This window comes from Tiliqua scincoides, chromosome 2, assembly GCF_035046505.1.
Source record: "Tiliqua scincoides isolate rTilSci1 chromosome 2, rTilSci1.hap2, whole genome shotgun sequence".
NCBI classification, from domain to species: domain Eukaryota; kingdom Metazoa; phylum Chordata; class Lepidosauria; order Squamata; family Scincidae; genus Tiliqua; species Tiliqua scincoides.
In genome coordinates, this window is record NC_089822.1 from 1 (window position 1) to 11707 (window position 11707).

General features: G+C 54.8%; 1 protein-coding gene across 1 annotated transcript; it reads right to left on the reverse strand.

Moving 5' to 3' along the window:
- Positions 1-6: 6 nt before the first annotated feature.
- On the reverse strand, positions 7-4785 carry ARHGEF39 (Rho guanine nucleotide exchange factor 39). The gene is made up of 5 exons (XM_066617520.1): positions 4721-4785; positions 4129-4291; positions 2494-2588; positions 958-1078; positions 7-725 (listed from the first exon to the last, which is right to left on the reverse strand). Exons 2-5 carry the CDS (start codon positions 4261-4263, stop codon positions 603-605), a joined length of 474 nt encoding a protein of 157 aa, XP_066473617.1. The 5' UTR covers positions 4264-4291; positions 4721-4785; the 3' UTR covers positions 7-602.
- Positions 4786-11707: the final 6922 nt, after the last annotated feature.

Below are 11707 nucleotides of genomic sequence, written 5' to 3' on the forward strand. Positions count from 1 at the left end.
ACAGCCCACGTTCCCTGGCTGTCTGTCTTAAGGCCGCCCGCCTTCAGTAGTGCTGAAAACCCAGGGCAGACCCCACTGCATTTCACAAATATCACAGGCCAAGAAAGAAAGCACCCTGACTCTGAACTCCGTGTCCCACAGCCAGGCGCCTCCCCAGAGAGAAGCAGAACACTTCCTCCCAGCCCCGATTCTGCGTACAGAGAGAAGCTTTCCTTGACTAGGGGGGCATTTCCAAATGACCATTTGACTGAATGCCATCCCCTTACGGCCAGCACTTTCCACGGGCTGCCTGAACACCGAGGAGAGGACAAGGCTTGCTTTTAAAAGCAGCATCGATTTACTGGGTGGAGTTTTGGGTTTCATCCTCAGAAAACGGGCCTGAAGATCTGCTTCAGTAGGAAGACAGGAAAGTGCAGGGAGCGGAAGGTCAGGAGCCAAAGAATAAGGGGTGTGGTTAGAAAAAGGGGCGAGGCTGGAAGCGGCCCCAAAGCAGACCAGATGATGCTCTTGGCCACCAGTCCAGACACATCTGGAGCTGGCCCTGCTGGCAAGAACTTAAAGATAAAGGCAGTTCCACCCCCCACCAGTTTGCCAGCTGCCACTTACTGATGGAGCCTCTGCAAGGGCAGGGGGAGCAGGTCTTCCAGGCGGCAGTCCTTGAGCTCTGGCCGGCGTTCCTGAAGCTCCTTGAAGCGGGAAAAGGCTCTGTTCCTCCTCAGCTGTTCCTGGGTGGAGCCCAGCAAAGGAGAGACACGGGCATGACCCACAGAGTGCAGGCAGAGGACTCCTGCCCCCTCCTCGGCCACTCTAGCGTCCAAAGTAAAGCAGAGGCACTTGGAAGCCTGAAGGCAGCTCCCAGCGGCAAGGAGGTGGCCAGGCAGGGCCCCGTCAGGTGCAGGCAGGCCTTGGGCAGGACTTCGCTCAGATCATCAGGGCCTAGTCCAGGCAAGGAATTACCTGCAAAGCCTTCTTGGCCCGGGTCAGGTTTTCCGCATAGTCGATGTAGAGACTCAGCTGGCGTGAGAGACTTTCCAGCCCTGGCCTCAAGTGGCCTTTCTCCAGGTGGAAGAGCAGGGCCCTGAGTGCAAGAGAAGAGGACTCTGCAGACCAGGCCCACCGCACCTTCCTGCCAGTCTCCCCATCAGCATCCACCCCACCCACAAGGGAAGAGGAGGCAGCCTCCGGTGGCCTTAGGACAGAGCTGTGGCAGCACACCTCTTTCAGCTCAGGTAGGACATCCCCCCCCCCCACTGCATCCCAGGGAGCAGGCAAGACAGTCCTGCCCACACCCCTGGAAAGCCAACTCCTGGAATACTGCCCTGGAATGGCAGTGGCCTGACCACACATCCAGACGCCGAACATGACCTAAAGCCCAAGAATTGCACTGAAAAGTCTTCCACATGAAGGTTATTTGGCCAGATACATATAGGCTAAGCAGCCAGATTTGTTTTGACGGTTATCAAAGAGCGGACAATGCTCAAGATCAGCCAAGCCCACCTGGGCGCACACACCACCCTTTCCCACCCACACTGCCAGGCAGGGAGCTGCAAAGGTCCAGCTTTGTCTGCAGTTGCTCTGGGTCTGCCACGAGAGAAACTGGCTGGTTTCTGAAGTGCGATTAGACTAACTTGGCAGCTCCATTCCCCCCCCCGACTGCCCGCATCTTTTTGTCATGGCAAAGCCATTTGGCCATTTGCCTTGTGTGTGCACCTCCCTCCCCTAGTGGAATCAGCCACCCTCCACCCCACAGACCTCAATCAGCTTTTGCACCACAGGTAAACTGCATTTGGAGGAATGTCCTAAATCCTGCCAGGCTGCTCTGAGGAGAATGACGCGCTCCCCTCTTTTCCTGGGAGTGCAACCGCCACATATGAGGGACGCTGACTGTGGAAGTTCCTTCCAACTCCTGCTAATTGGGTGAGAGGCACTTTTTCAAGTGGGTGCTCCTTTTTTTAGCAGGGGGAGAGTAACTGGCCCACCTCACCCCAGCACTGTCTGTTCTAGTGGCTGTCTGCTGGTGTTCTTTTGCATCTTTTTAGATTGTGAGCCCTTTGGGGACAGGGAGCCATTTAGTTATTTGATTTTTCTCTGTAAACCGCTTTGTGAACTTTTAGTTGAAAAGCGGTATATAAATACTGTTAATAATTATTAATAACACCATGATCACACAGAGGGCCATCCAAGCCCTCTGTTGACATTAAAAACTGTCCCCTCTAGGAATGGGGGTGGTGGGCAAGGGGAGGCAAGTGCCACCCCCACACTTATGGGCTCCATAACTAGGGACAACTCATGTGCATCAAACCAAGAGATACCCAGACAACATTTGGCTGCTTTTTATAAGAGAACTTCAAGGCATTTCAAGTTAGGGTCCAGATAATGGTTGTGGGTCAAAGACAGAGAATTTTAACGGAAGAAATGCAGTGCAGGAGAACAGGACACAGTGCCCATATGCCCCCCTCCCTTCTACAGGCACATGCTCACCAAGGCTCTTACCGACTGGCAGAGCAGAGTGGCTCCAAGGGCCCAAAGATGACTTCCCGCACTGCTGGTTTCAGGGTCCTCTTGGCCTTCAGAACAGCCACAAAATACTAACAGGAAACACAGAAGACTGTAACTCCCTCAGGTACTCTCCCAAACAACTCCAAGCACCAAGAGCCTGCAAGGCTGGACACACACGCAATTCCGAGAACAAGAGTGCCCCTCCTGGCACCCACCAGCCACCTCCCCTTAAGACACAGGAGCCCTGCTGGCAGCAGAGGAGCCTCCCACGCCTCTGTGCCAGTTTGCACCCACTCACTCCGCCCTGCCCTTGCAGAGGGACAGAAATGGAGAGAAGCCTTGACCACCCTTTGCTTCCCCCAATACCAAAAGTGCCAAGAGGAAAGCAAGAGGACTTGCTTCGCCCCAGCCCCTGCCATTCCCACTTCCTCCTCGACCAGTCCTTCTCCCTTGCTGGCAAGCATTAGGTCCGGGACAAGCGACCCCCTTGCAGCCTTGACCCTTCCCCCATCTTCTGAGCAAACGGCAAAGGACGAGGAGTGGATTGGAGCGCCCAGGGAGACTGCCGGCAGAAGTCAGGATTCTCGAGTTCCCCATGGCTGGCCTCACAGAGCACTTGGTCATCTCTTCAGGCAAGCACCACTGCTGCTCGGCCCAGAGGTCTGGACTTCCATTAAAACATAAGAAAAGCCCTGCCGGATCAGGCCAAAGGCCCATCCAGTCCAGCTTCCTATATCTCACAGCAGCCTACCAAGTGCTTCAGGGAGCACACAAGACAACAGACACAACCTGCGTCCTGCTGCCTTGTGTGCGCATCTGCCATTTTGCTGCCCAGTCTTCCAGTTTGGAGAGATCCTTCTGGAACTCCTCACAATCACTTCTGGTCTTCATCACTCGGTAAACTTTGGCGTCATCTGCAAACTTGGCCACTTCTCTGCTTAGCCCTGCCTCCAAGTCGTTTATGAACAAGTTGAAGAGCACCAGTCCCAGGACAGATCCTTGGGGCACACTGTTTTTCACCTCTCCATTGTGAAAATTGCCCATTGACACCCACTCTTTGCTTCCTGGTCTTCAGACAGTCCCCAATCCATGAGAGGACCTGCACTCTAATTCCCTGTCTGTAGAGTTTCCTCAGCAGCCTTTGGTGAGGGACCGTGTCAAACACCTTCTGAACGTCCACGGGTTCTTCCGCATCCACCTGCCTGTTGACCTTTTCAAAGAATCCTGAAAGGCTCTTGAGGCGAGACTTCCCCTTACAGAAGCCAGGCTGGTTCTCCCTCAGCGAGGCCTGCTCGTCTACGCTCGTCTACGCGGTCTGAGATTCTGACTTGGATGAGGCATTCCACCATCTTACCCAGTATAGATGTTAGGCTGACTGGCCTACAGTCCACCATCTCCTAGAACAACCTCTACAGCTCCCTTCCTGGCCCAGCGCTCTCTGGGGAATCGCTGCTCTGCTGCTGCCCGGTCCACGCACACAGTCGGTGCTGTGGGTCACCTTCCGCTTTGGGTCCTCCCCACAGGAAGCCCAGCCCGCAGGAAAGCAGCTCCTGCTCCTCTCTGCAGGCGGGATGCCGTCCAGCCCAGCTCCGCCCGGCCTGTGTGAGCCCAGCTCAGGGGACCCCTCACCGTGGCCACCAGCTCCAGCCGCGCCAGGTACTCCTGCTCCGTGGCCACCAGCTCCCTGGCTGTGCGGCTGCGCTGCCGCTCCCAGCGGGCCCTCTGCTCCTGCACAGGGTTGCGGCCCACCCCAGGCAGCTCCATGACGAGCGGCTCCGCTCGGGGCAGGACCCTGGAAGAGAAGAAGGCAACGCGCGCCCCTCAGAGCCAGGCAGGGAAGCCCCTCCGCGCCAAGGGGGCCTGGGCAGCCTGGCGGACAGACACCCGGCAGGTGACCACTCCACTGGCTGACCACTCCAAGCCAGGACAGGCGGCGCCGCAGGGGCCCCAGCGCAGGCCCGAAGAAGCGCCAGGGTCTTGCTGGCGCCCGGACCTCCCTCGCTCGCCGCCGCCTCCAGGCCCGCCCTGCGGACACTCGCGGCAGGTGCTCCTGCGCCCCTGCGGACAGCCCAATCGTCCCCGGGGAGGGGAGGGGAGGCCTCCGCAGATCGCCCGGGCCCGCCCGGCTCCTTCCAGCGCCGCTGCTCTCCGGCCTCGCGCGCGCGGAGGGAGGCGCTGGAGCTGCCGCGCCGGCGGGGCCCGGAGACCCACCGCGACTCACCGCCCGCCTCGCCCGCCGCGCTTTCGAAAGGCCCGCGGGGCGCCTGGCCGCGCCGCGCCTGCGCTCCGGCCCTTCTGCGCGGGCGGCGGGAGGAGCCTGCGCAGCCCCGCCCGCCCCTCTGCGGTGCCCGGGCCGGGTGCCAGCGCCCCCGGGCGGCTGCCTGGCCGGAGCTCCGGGCAGCCTCGGGCTCGGCAGGCGGGCGGGCGGTCGCGAGCCTCTGCCCGCTGTTGGCGCGGAGCTGCCCGGAGCTCCTCGGCGGCCGCGCGGCCCTCCTGCATTCCCCGCGCGGCAACCGCAGCGCCTGCCAGGTCTCCGGCGGCCGGAAGAGACCGGCAGCCCCAGGAGCAGCTCTCCAGGCCGGGGGGGGGGGGCAGCAGAGCGGCAGTGCAGGGTCAGGTCCTGCGCACTGCGGAGGACAGCCAGGCTTCACGCGTGGGCCTGTGGCGGAGCAGGAGAGGGCCCTTGGGCGCTGGCGCTCCTTGAAAGTGTCCACCCAGGAGGGCCCTTGGGCGCTCCTTGAAAGTGTCCACCCAGAGTGCGAAGAGGGCCGGTTCCGTGCCTGGGATCCTCAGGAGAGGCATGGAGAATAAGACAGCTAGTATTGTTCTGTCGCCACATCTCAGAAAGGGTGAGGACTGGGCTGGGGCCCCTTCCCTGTGAGGAAAGCCTGCAGTGTTTGGGGCTCTTCAGCCTAGAAAAGAGGCGCCGGAGGGGGGACATGATTGAGACACACAAAATCATGCAGGGATGGACAGAGAGACGCTCTTTTCCCTCTCGCATAACACCAGGACCAGGGGACAGTCACGAAAGTTGAGTGTTGGGAGCGTTAGGGCAGACAGAAGAAAATATTTCTTTACCCAGCGTGTGGTTGGTCTGTGGAACTCATTGCCACAGGATGTGGTGATGGCACCTGGCCTAGTTGTCTTTAGAAGGGAATTGGACAGATTTATAGAAGAAATACTACCCCACGTCATGCTGTGTATCTTGGTTGTTCCAGGATTGATTTCTATAACATGGAAGAATCAGAGCCACTTTTCAGAGTTACTTGATCCACAGTGAGAGCAAGGTGAATTTCTAGTATTTGAACTTGAGATAATCCCTAGTTGAGTGAGTGGAAGGGGGGGGAGAATAGGGAGGTTGTTTTTAAAAGTTATTACTTCCTATGAAAACTTGCACAAAAGTGTGGTGCAGGGTACAACACGTATAACATACACTTTTTATATTGTTCAATAACATAAACGTTGCAGAAATGTTTTGATGGACAGAAATCAAGCTCTAAATTCTCCTTTCAACCTGGGGTACCAGGAGGGGCAATGTTTTATGCCAAATGAAAACTGTTTTCTGCTATGTGCACGTACCCCAGTGGGTGCCGAGGCTGACCCAGAGTCATCAGGTGGGGACACTTGTCTTAGTTACCTACCAGTTCCTGGCAGCTTACGTTACAGGCTTAATTTTGTCCTGATCTCTTTCGGCAACTGAACTGAATTGCTCTGCAGAGTGATTCAGCAGGAACGCAGCAGCCAAGGTGCCGCTCTGTTCTTTGGCCGTCTGCCTGCAAACTGCTTGTCTGTGGACAGCAGGAGGGAAGTTAAGATTCCTCTTTGCTAAATGCAAAGTCTGTACCTTCGCAAGCAGTCTGTAAGCATGGTGGTTCCCGACACGTGGCTCTCCCTGTTCACCACACTGCCGTCACTCCCTGGGCTCAGAGGCCAGAATGGGGTAGAGGACCCTGGCAAGTCCAAACTGATGTCCCAGAACGGGTCTATCGTTGTGGAAACACCACTGGGGAGAAAAGAGAAAAGAGCGTTTCTAGTACATACACACAACAGCAATTTCACAGAAACAATTCTACTGTGTGGGATGCCTGATGAAAAAGTCCTCTCGTGGTGACAATTTCATCTCCAAAATGAATGTGATAAACAGCCCTCGCTTCACGTGGACCCAAAACTGGTACTTCACCTCTAGAGGGAGCTCAGGCTACAGGAAGCATCTCAGACAACACATTTACAGTGTCAACCTCTTTAAGAGACTGAGCACACATGAAGGGGTTCAAATTTGGGGGAATCTACAGCAATTATTTACAACCTACTGGAACAACAGCAAGTGCCCCCACTCCCAAGCTTTGGCTACACCGCACTCTATGGAGTCCCAGAACTCATTTAGTTTAAACTAGACATTCAGTCTCCATTTAGAAACAAATACGTTTAGGCCACAGGACTGCCTGATAATAAAGTGAGATTTGCTCCTGAATGAACCTGCCGGAGCCTTTCCATTAGCCTCAGAGGTTGTGCAAGGGGGCTCACCTTTTAAGTGAGACACACTGGTTGAGCAATAGTGGCAGGGACTTCCAAAGGTGGTGCCATATTTCTGGAATGCTCCCCAGGGAGGCAGGCAGGCTCCCTCACTGGCCGGTTTTTAAAATAGTAGTTAAAGATGTTTTATTTTTGCCAGGCCACTGGAGCACAGACAAAATTTTTTGATGGACGAAACTTATCTGCTTTCAGGCTGCTGCGTTTATATGCTGACTTTGTTCATGCTGCCTTTTAATTCCACAGTTACTGTTTGTAACCATGGTATTATTGCAAGCCGCCTTGTACCTGTTAACAGGGAAGGGCAGGGTAGACGTTAAATAAATACATCCAGCATAAGCTGCATGCTGAACTGTTGTCACATCCAACTTAAAACCCACTAAGCGCCTGTCTGGAGACACCTGGCTGAGTAGGGTTACGGTTTAGGATATACTTCACTTGAATATAGCATAGCTACAGCTGAGACCAACGACTGAAGAGACAGTCCCAATATTCAGCTATGGAAGATTCAGAGAGAACCCCCATGGACTGCTGAGATAAGGATTCACCCAACTATGCCCCCCCACTGCATACTGAAAAACCAGAGGGGGTGGGAGAAAGCGATCGCTGTTTTGTCCTGAAGGGATGCCTACAGACACTCTCTTTCCACGCTGGGTTTTTCTTACTGTGTACCAGTTTCCCTGGAAGTCGCGGCTGTCCTTTCCTCTCCTCTGTCACACCCCCTTGAACATATTACCACTTACACTCCCCTGGTTTCATTAAGCACAATAATATCAAGACGCTGGGAGCGGGAGACGTACACAAAACATGCAAAGCTGGAAATTACCTATTTCGAGTCGCCTGAGTGTTGCGATTCAAACCTTGTGACTTACTTTCTAATTCCATCTCTTGCCTTAATAGGTTCTGAACCTTTGTCATAATGCAGTAATTTACCAGGCAATAACATGCTGCGATGCAGTCAATAAAAAGGTTCTGACAAGGCAAAAATGGCATGCGCTGGGTTTTCTGAGTACTATTTCAAATCAGTGCAGTACAGTTGTGCTTGAAAAACCAGAAGCAGCAACAGCAGGCTTGTGCAGAGAACACTCCTGATTCCTTAAGCCATCATTTATGGATCAGGTTATGAGATCCTGCAATCCCTTACTGCAGTCCATTCCCTTTGGCAGCCTTAACCACGCCTGGCTTCCAGGTCTGATCACAACAAACCCTGGTTCATGTTAAGCATTACTGCTGATGGCAGTGTAAGATGCAGCCAGGGTTAAGCATGGCAAGAGAATTCTCTGTCAAGATAAGATGCTGCAAGAAGACAAGATCCTACAGCCCTATCCGAATCCTCCAGCTGTGGTTAAGAGATCAGGAGTGCTACGTTCACATTGGCTCAAAGAGAGTGGAAATACCAGATAGATTTAATAGTGCACATGGGAAACCCAAATAGGGTACATCCAAGACTTGTACATTAAAGTGGGAAAATACCATGCTCTAAACCAGCGGACACCAAACTGGAGACTGCTATGCACTGCAGACAACCTCCCTGGCATGACCGGAGCTTACTGTTCTGTCGGGGAGGCTGCAGTTGTCACCACCTATCTCCTCCCACGTTTTTCCAACCCTGCTGCATCTGCAAGAAAATCCTGGTGCATAGCCTGCCGAAGCAGCAGAATACAGAAGCAGCAGGGTGGAGTGAATATGGGGGGGGATGGGTGACAACAATGGCAGCCTTCCCTACGTGACGGTAAGCATGCAGGGGAGGGAAAGGACAGGTGCTGGTCTGGCCCACGGGCTGCAGTTTGAAGCACCCTGCTCTAAACCAAAACATTTGAGGCATCTATGACTGCCGCAGCCATGGAAATCCCCTCTCTACTCCTGTGAAGCTCGCGCTCCTCGCCAAAAAGATCAGCAGAGTAACCTTGTGCATTCTGTGCTCGCCATTCCAACATCAAAAGTGACAAAATCTTGCAGCTTGATCGGAATGAGAATCCGTGACACTTACTGGCAGACTTGACAAGTGACTAGTTGTCTTGACTTGTTGTCTTGGACCAACAATACTGGTCCAACAAGAAGCTGACGGAACATACCAAGATCCAGGTCTACAGAGCTTGCGTCCTGAGTACACTTCTGTACTGCAGCGAGTCATGGACTCTTCGCTCACAACAGGAGAGGAAACTGAGCGCTTTCCACATGCGCTGCCTCCGACGCATCCTCGGCATCACCTGGCAGGACAAAGTTCCAAACAACACAGTCCTGGAACGTGCTGGAATCCCTAGCATGTATGCACTGCTGAAACAGAGACGCCTACGTTGGCTTGGTCATGTCGTGAGAATGGATGATGGCCGGATCCCAAAGGATCTCCTCTATGGAGAACTCGTGCAAGGAAAGCGCCCTACAGGTAGACCACAGCTGCGATACAAGGACATCTGCAAGAGGGATCTGAAGGCCTTAGGGATGGACCTCAACAAGTGGGAAACCCTGGCCTCTGAGCGGCCCGCTTGGAGGCAGGCTGTGCAGCATGGCCTTTCCCAGTTTGAAGAGACACTTGGCCAACAGTCTGAGGCTAAGAGGCAAAGAAGGAAGGCCCATAGCCAGGGAGACAGACCAGGGACAGACTGCACTTGCTCCCGGTGTGGAAGGGATTGTCACTCCCGAATTGGCCTTTTCAGCCACACTAGACGCTGTGCCAGAACCACCTTTCAGAGCGCGATACCATAGTCTTTCGTGACTGAAGGTTGCCAATACTAATACTAATATAGAAGAAAAGTCCATCACAAGGTACAAGCCAGCGTGCAGGGATGGGAACACAGCGTTTTTCACTGACTGGTGGAGATCCAAGTCACCTGTGCCAATGACTCTGGCATTGACTCGAGTCTGAGGCCAGTTGACTCAGCACTGATTCCCCACACATGCCCACTGGAGTCTGCCTGCGTCTGGGTGTGCTTGCTTATTTGTTTCATGGCGTGAAAAACATTATAGGGCCATCATTCAGACCGGGTGAGCGCCAGGGAAGTTCCAGCCAGGGGGCAGGGAAGGATTAATGTTTTGCTTTTGCATCAGGCGGAAGCGGACTCTTTTGCCCATCCCTGAAGGAACCAATGGTCATTGGACGAAGGGTGGGCAGTCCGGTTTTTTTCTTTGGATGAGGAAGGGCAGACAGGAGGAGGAGCCCAATGAGGTTCTTGCCTAGGAATTGGCTAGAGTCCATGGAAAGTCCATGCCGTGGAAAAGCACTACAGCTGCCCCACCTGTTTATACCTCTCCTGACACTATTGATGGGCTCTGTTGCTCCCTGGCAGTGCCCTGTGTCTCCAGGCTGCCTGTGGAGACCTTTATGACACCATCTGGAACTGGACTGTGGGTCTCAGCAGACCCTGGGAGGCAGCAGGCTGAGTCATACAGGTCTGTTGTCCAAAGATGGAGGTGTCCAACAACAGCTGCTACTTTGCCAGTTGCTGGGACCCCCGTTTCTTCCTGGGTGGCTCCATTGTTCTGCTCCTGCTCATCTACCTCGCCCACAAGATCCTGCACAGTTCTCATCTGGAGGACAGAAGAGGCAACGAACTCCAGAGATGTCTGGCACGGCCTCAGCCACCTGCAGAGTCTTGGCCTGAAAGACAGCAGGTAGGTAGCTGGTCTCCATTTGCAGCTGGTCCCCCGAGTCTGCAGAGCAGACCTAAAGCGCAGGGCTACTGTGCACACCGGTTACCCTGGATTTGAAATGCCAGCCCTGTCCCCAAGTATTCGCAGGGGGTGGGAGAGGAGATCAGGGCCCCTTTCTCCAGCAAGCTGCCAGTGCAGAGGCAACCCTGTACCCTCCGGTGACCTTTGTCTGGACCCCGGTCATGCCTACTTTGAGCCCCAGCCTCGCCCAGGGGGATCCAGACAGGGCCTGCCTTTCAAAGGTGCCTGTGGATGTAAGTAGCAGCCTCCAGCGCTGCTGCATGCCTGACAGGGACTTTCTCAGCCCCTCTGGTACTGCCAGATTCTTCCATTGAGCTGCAGCACCTTCTGTGACAGCCTTTCATGAAGAGTTCATGTGCTTGTGCTGGAGGAGAAACCAAGGCACCGTGCCTAGTGGTTAGTGACGGTCCCCTCTCCTTGCTGTCTCTGCTGCTTCCTCTTTTGCTTTTGGCAAAGACTGGCCTGGAGGCAGTGCACACAAAAGGGCGTCTGCACCAAGTGGGGAGTGTCGGGCCGGACACAGCGACTCCTGGCATGTGTGTCTCTGTGGCTGTGACGAGAGGCAGGCGTGGGTGTCCTGAAGAGCAAGTTGTGATGAGGAGGGAGATGTCGGGCCCTTGGCCTGTGACTCTGCCAAGGGAAGGGGGTGTTCAGGGGCACCCTTTGGAGTAAATGTGCTGCCCCCTCTTTTCCAGGCAGCTCATCCAGAGAGCAGAGACCAGCCCCAGGCAAATGTATACAACGGCGAAGGTAATACCAGCCCCCCAGGATTCCCCCCAGGCAGCCATCTGCTCTGCTCCCTGAAAGAGTAGCGTGTTGATTTTGTCCCCATGTCCTCTCCACTGGGTTCCTTTCAGGTGCCGGTTTGGCCCAAGAGCGCGTCAGTCCTCACTCTGGCACAAGCAGGCCTCTCTCCCACACTGCCCAGTCATCTCCAAGAGCTTTCCAGTGCCTCTCCCAGTATGAACCCCCCCCCCACAAACGCATCTCCAGGGCCTCAATTCCT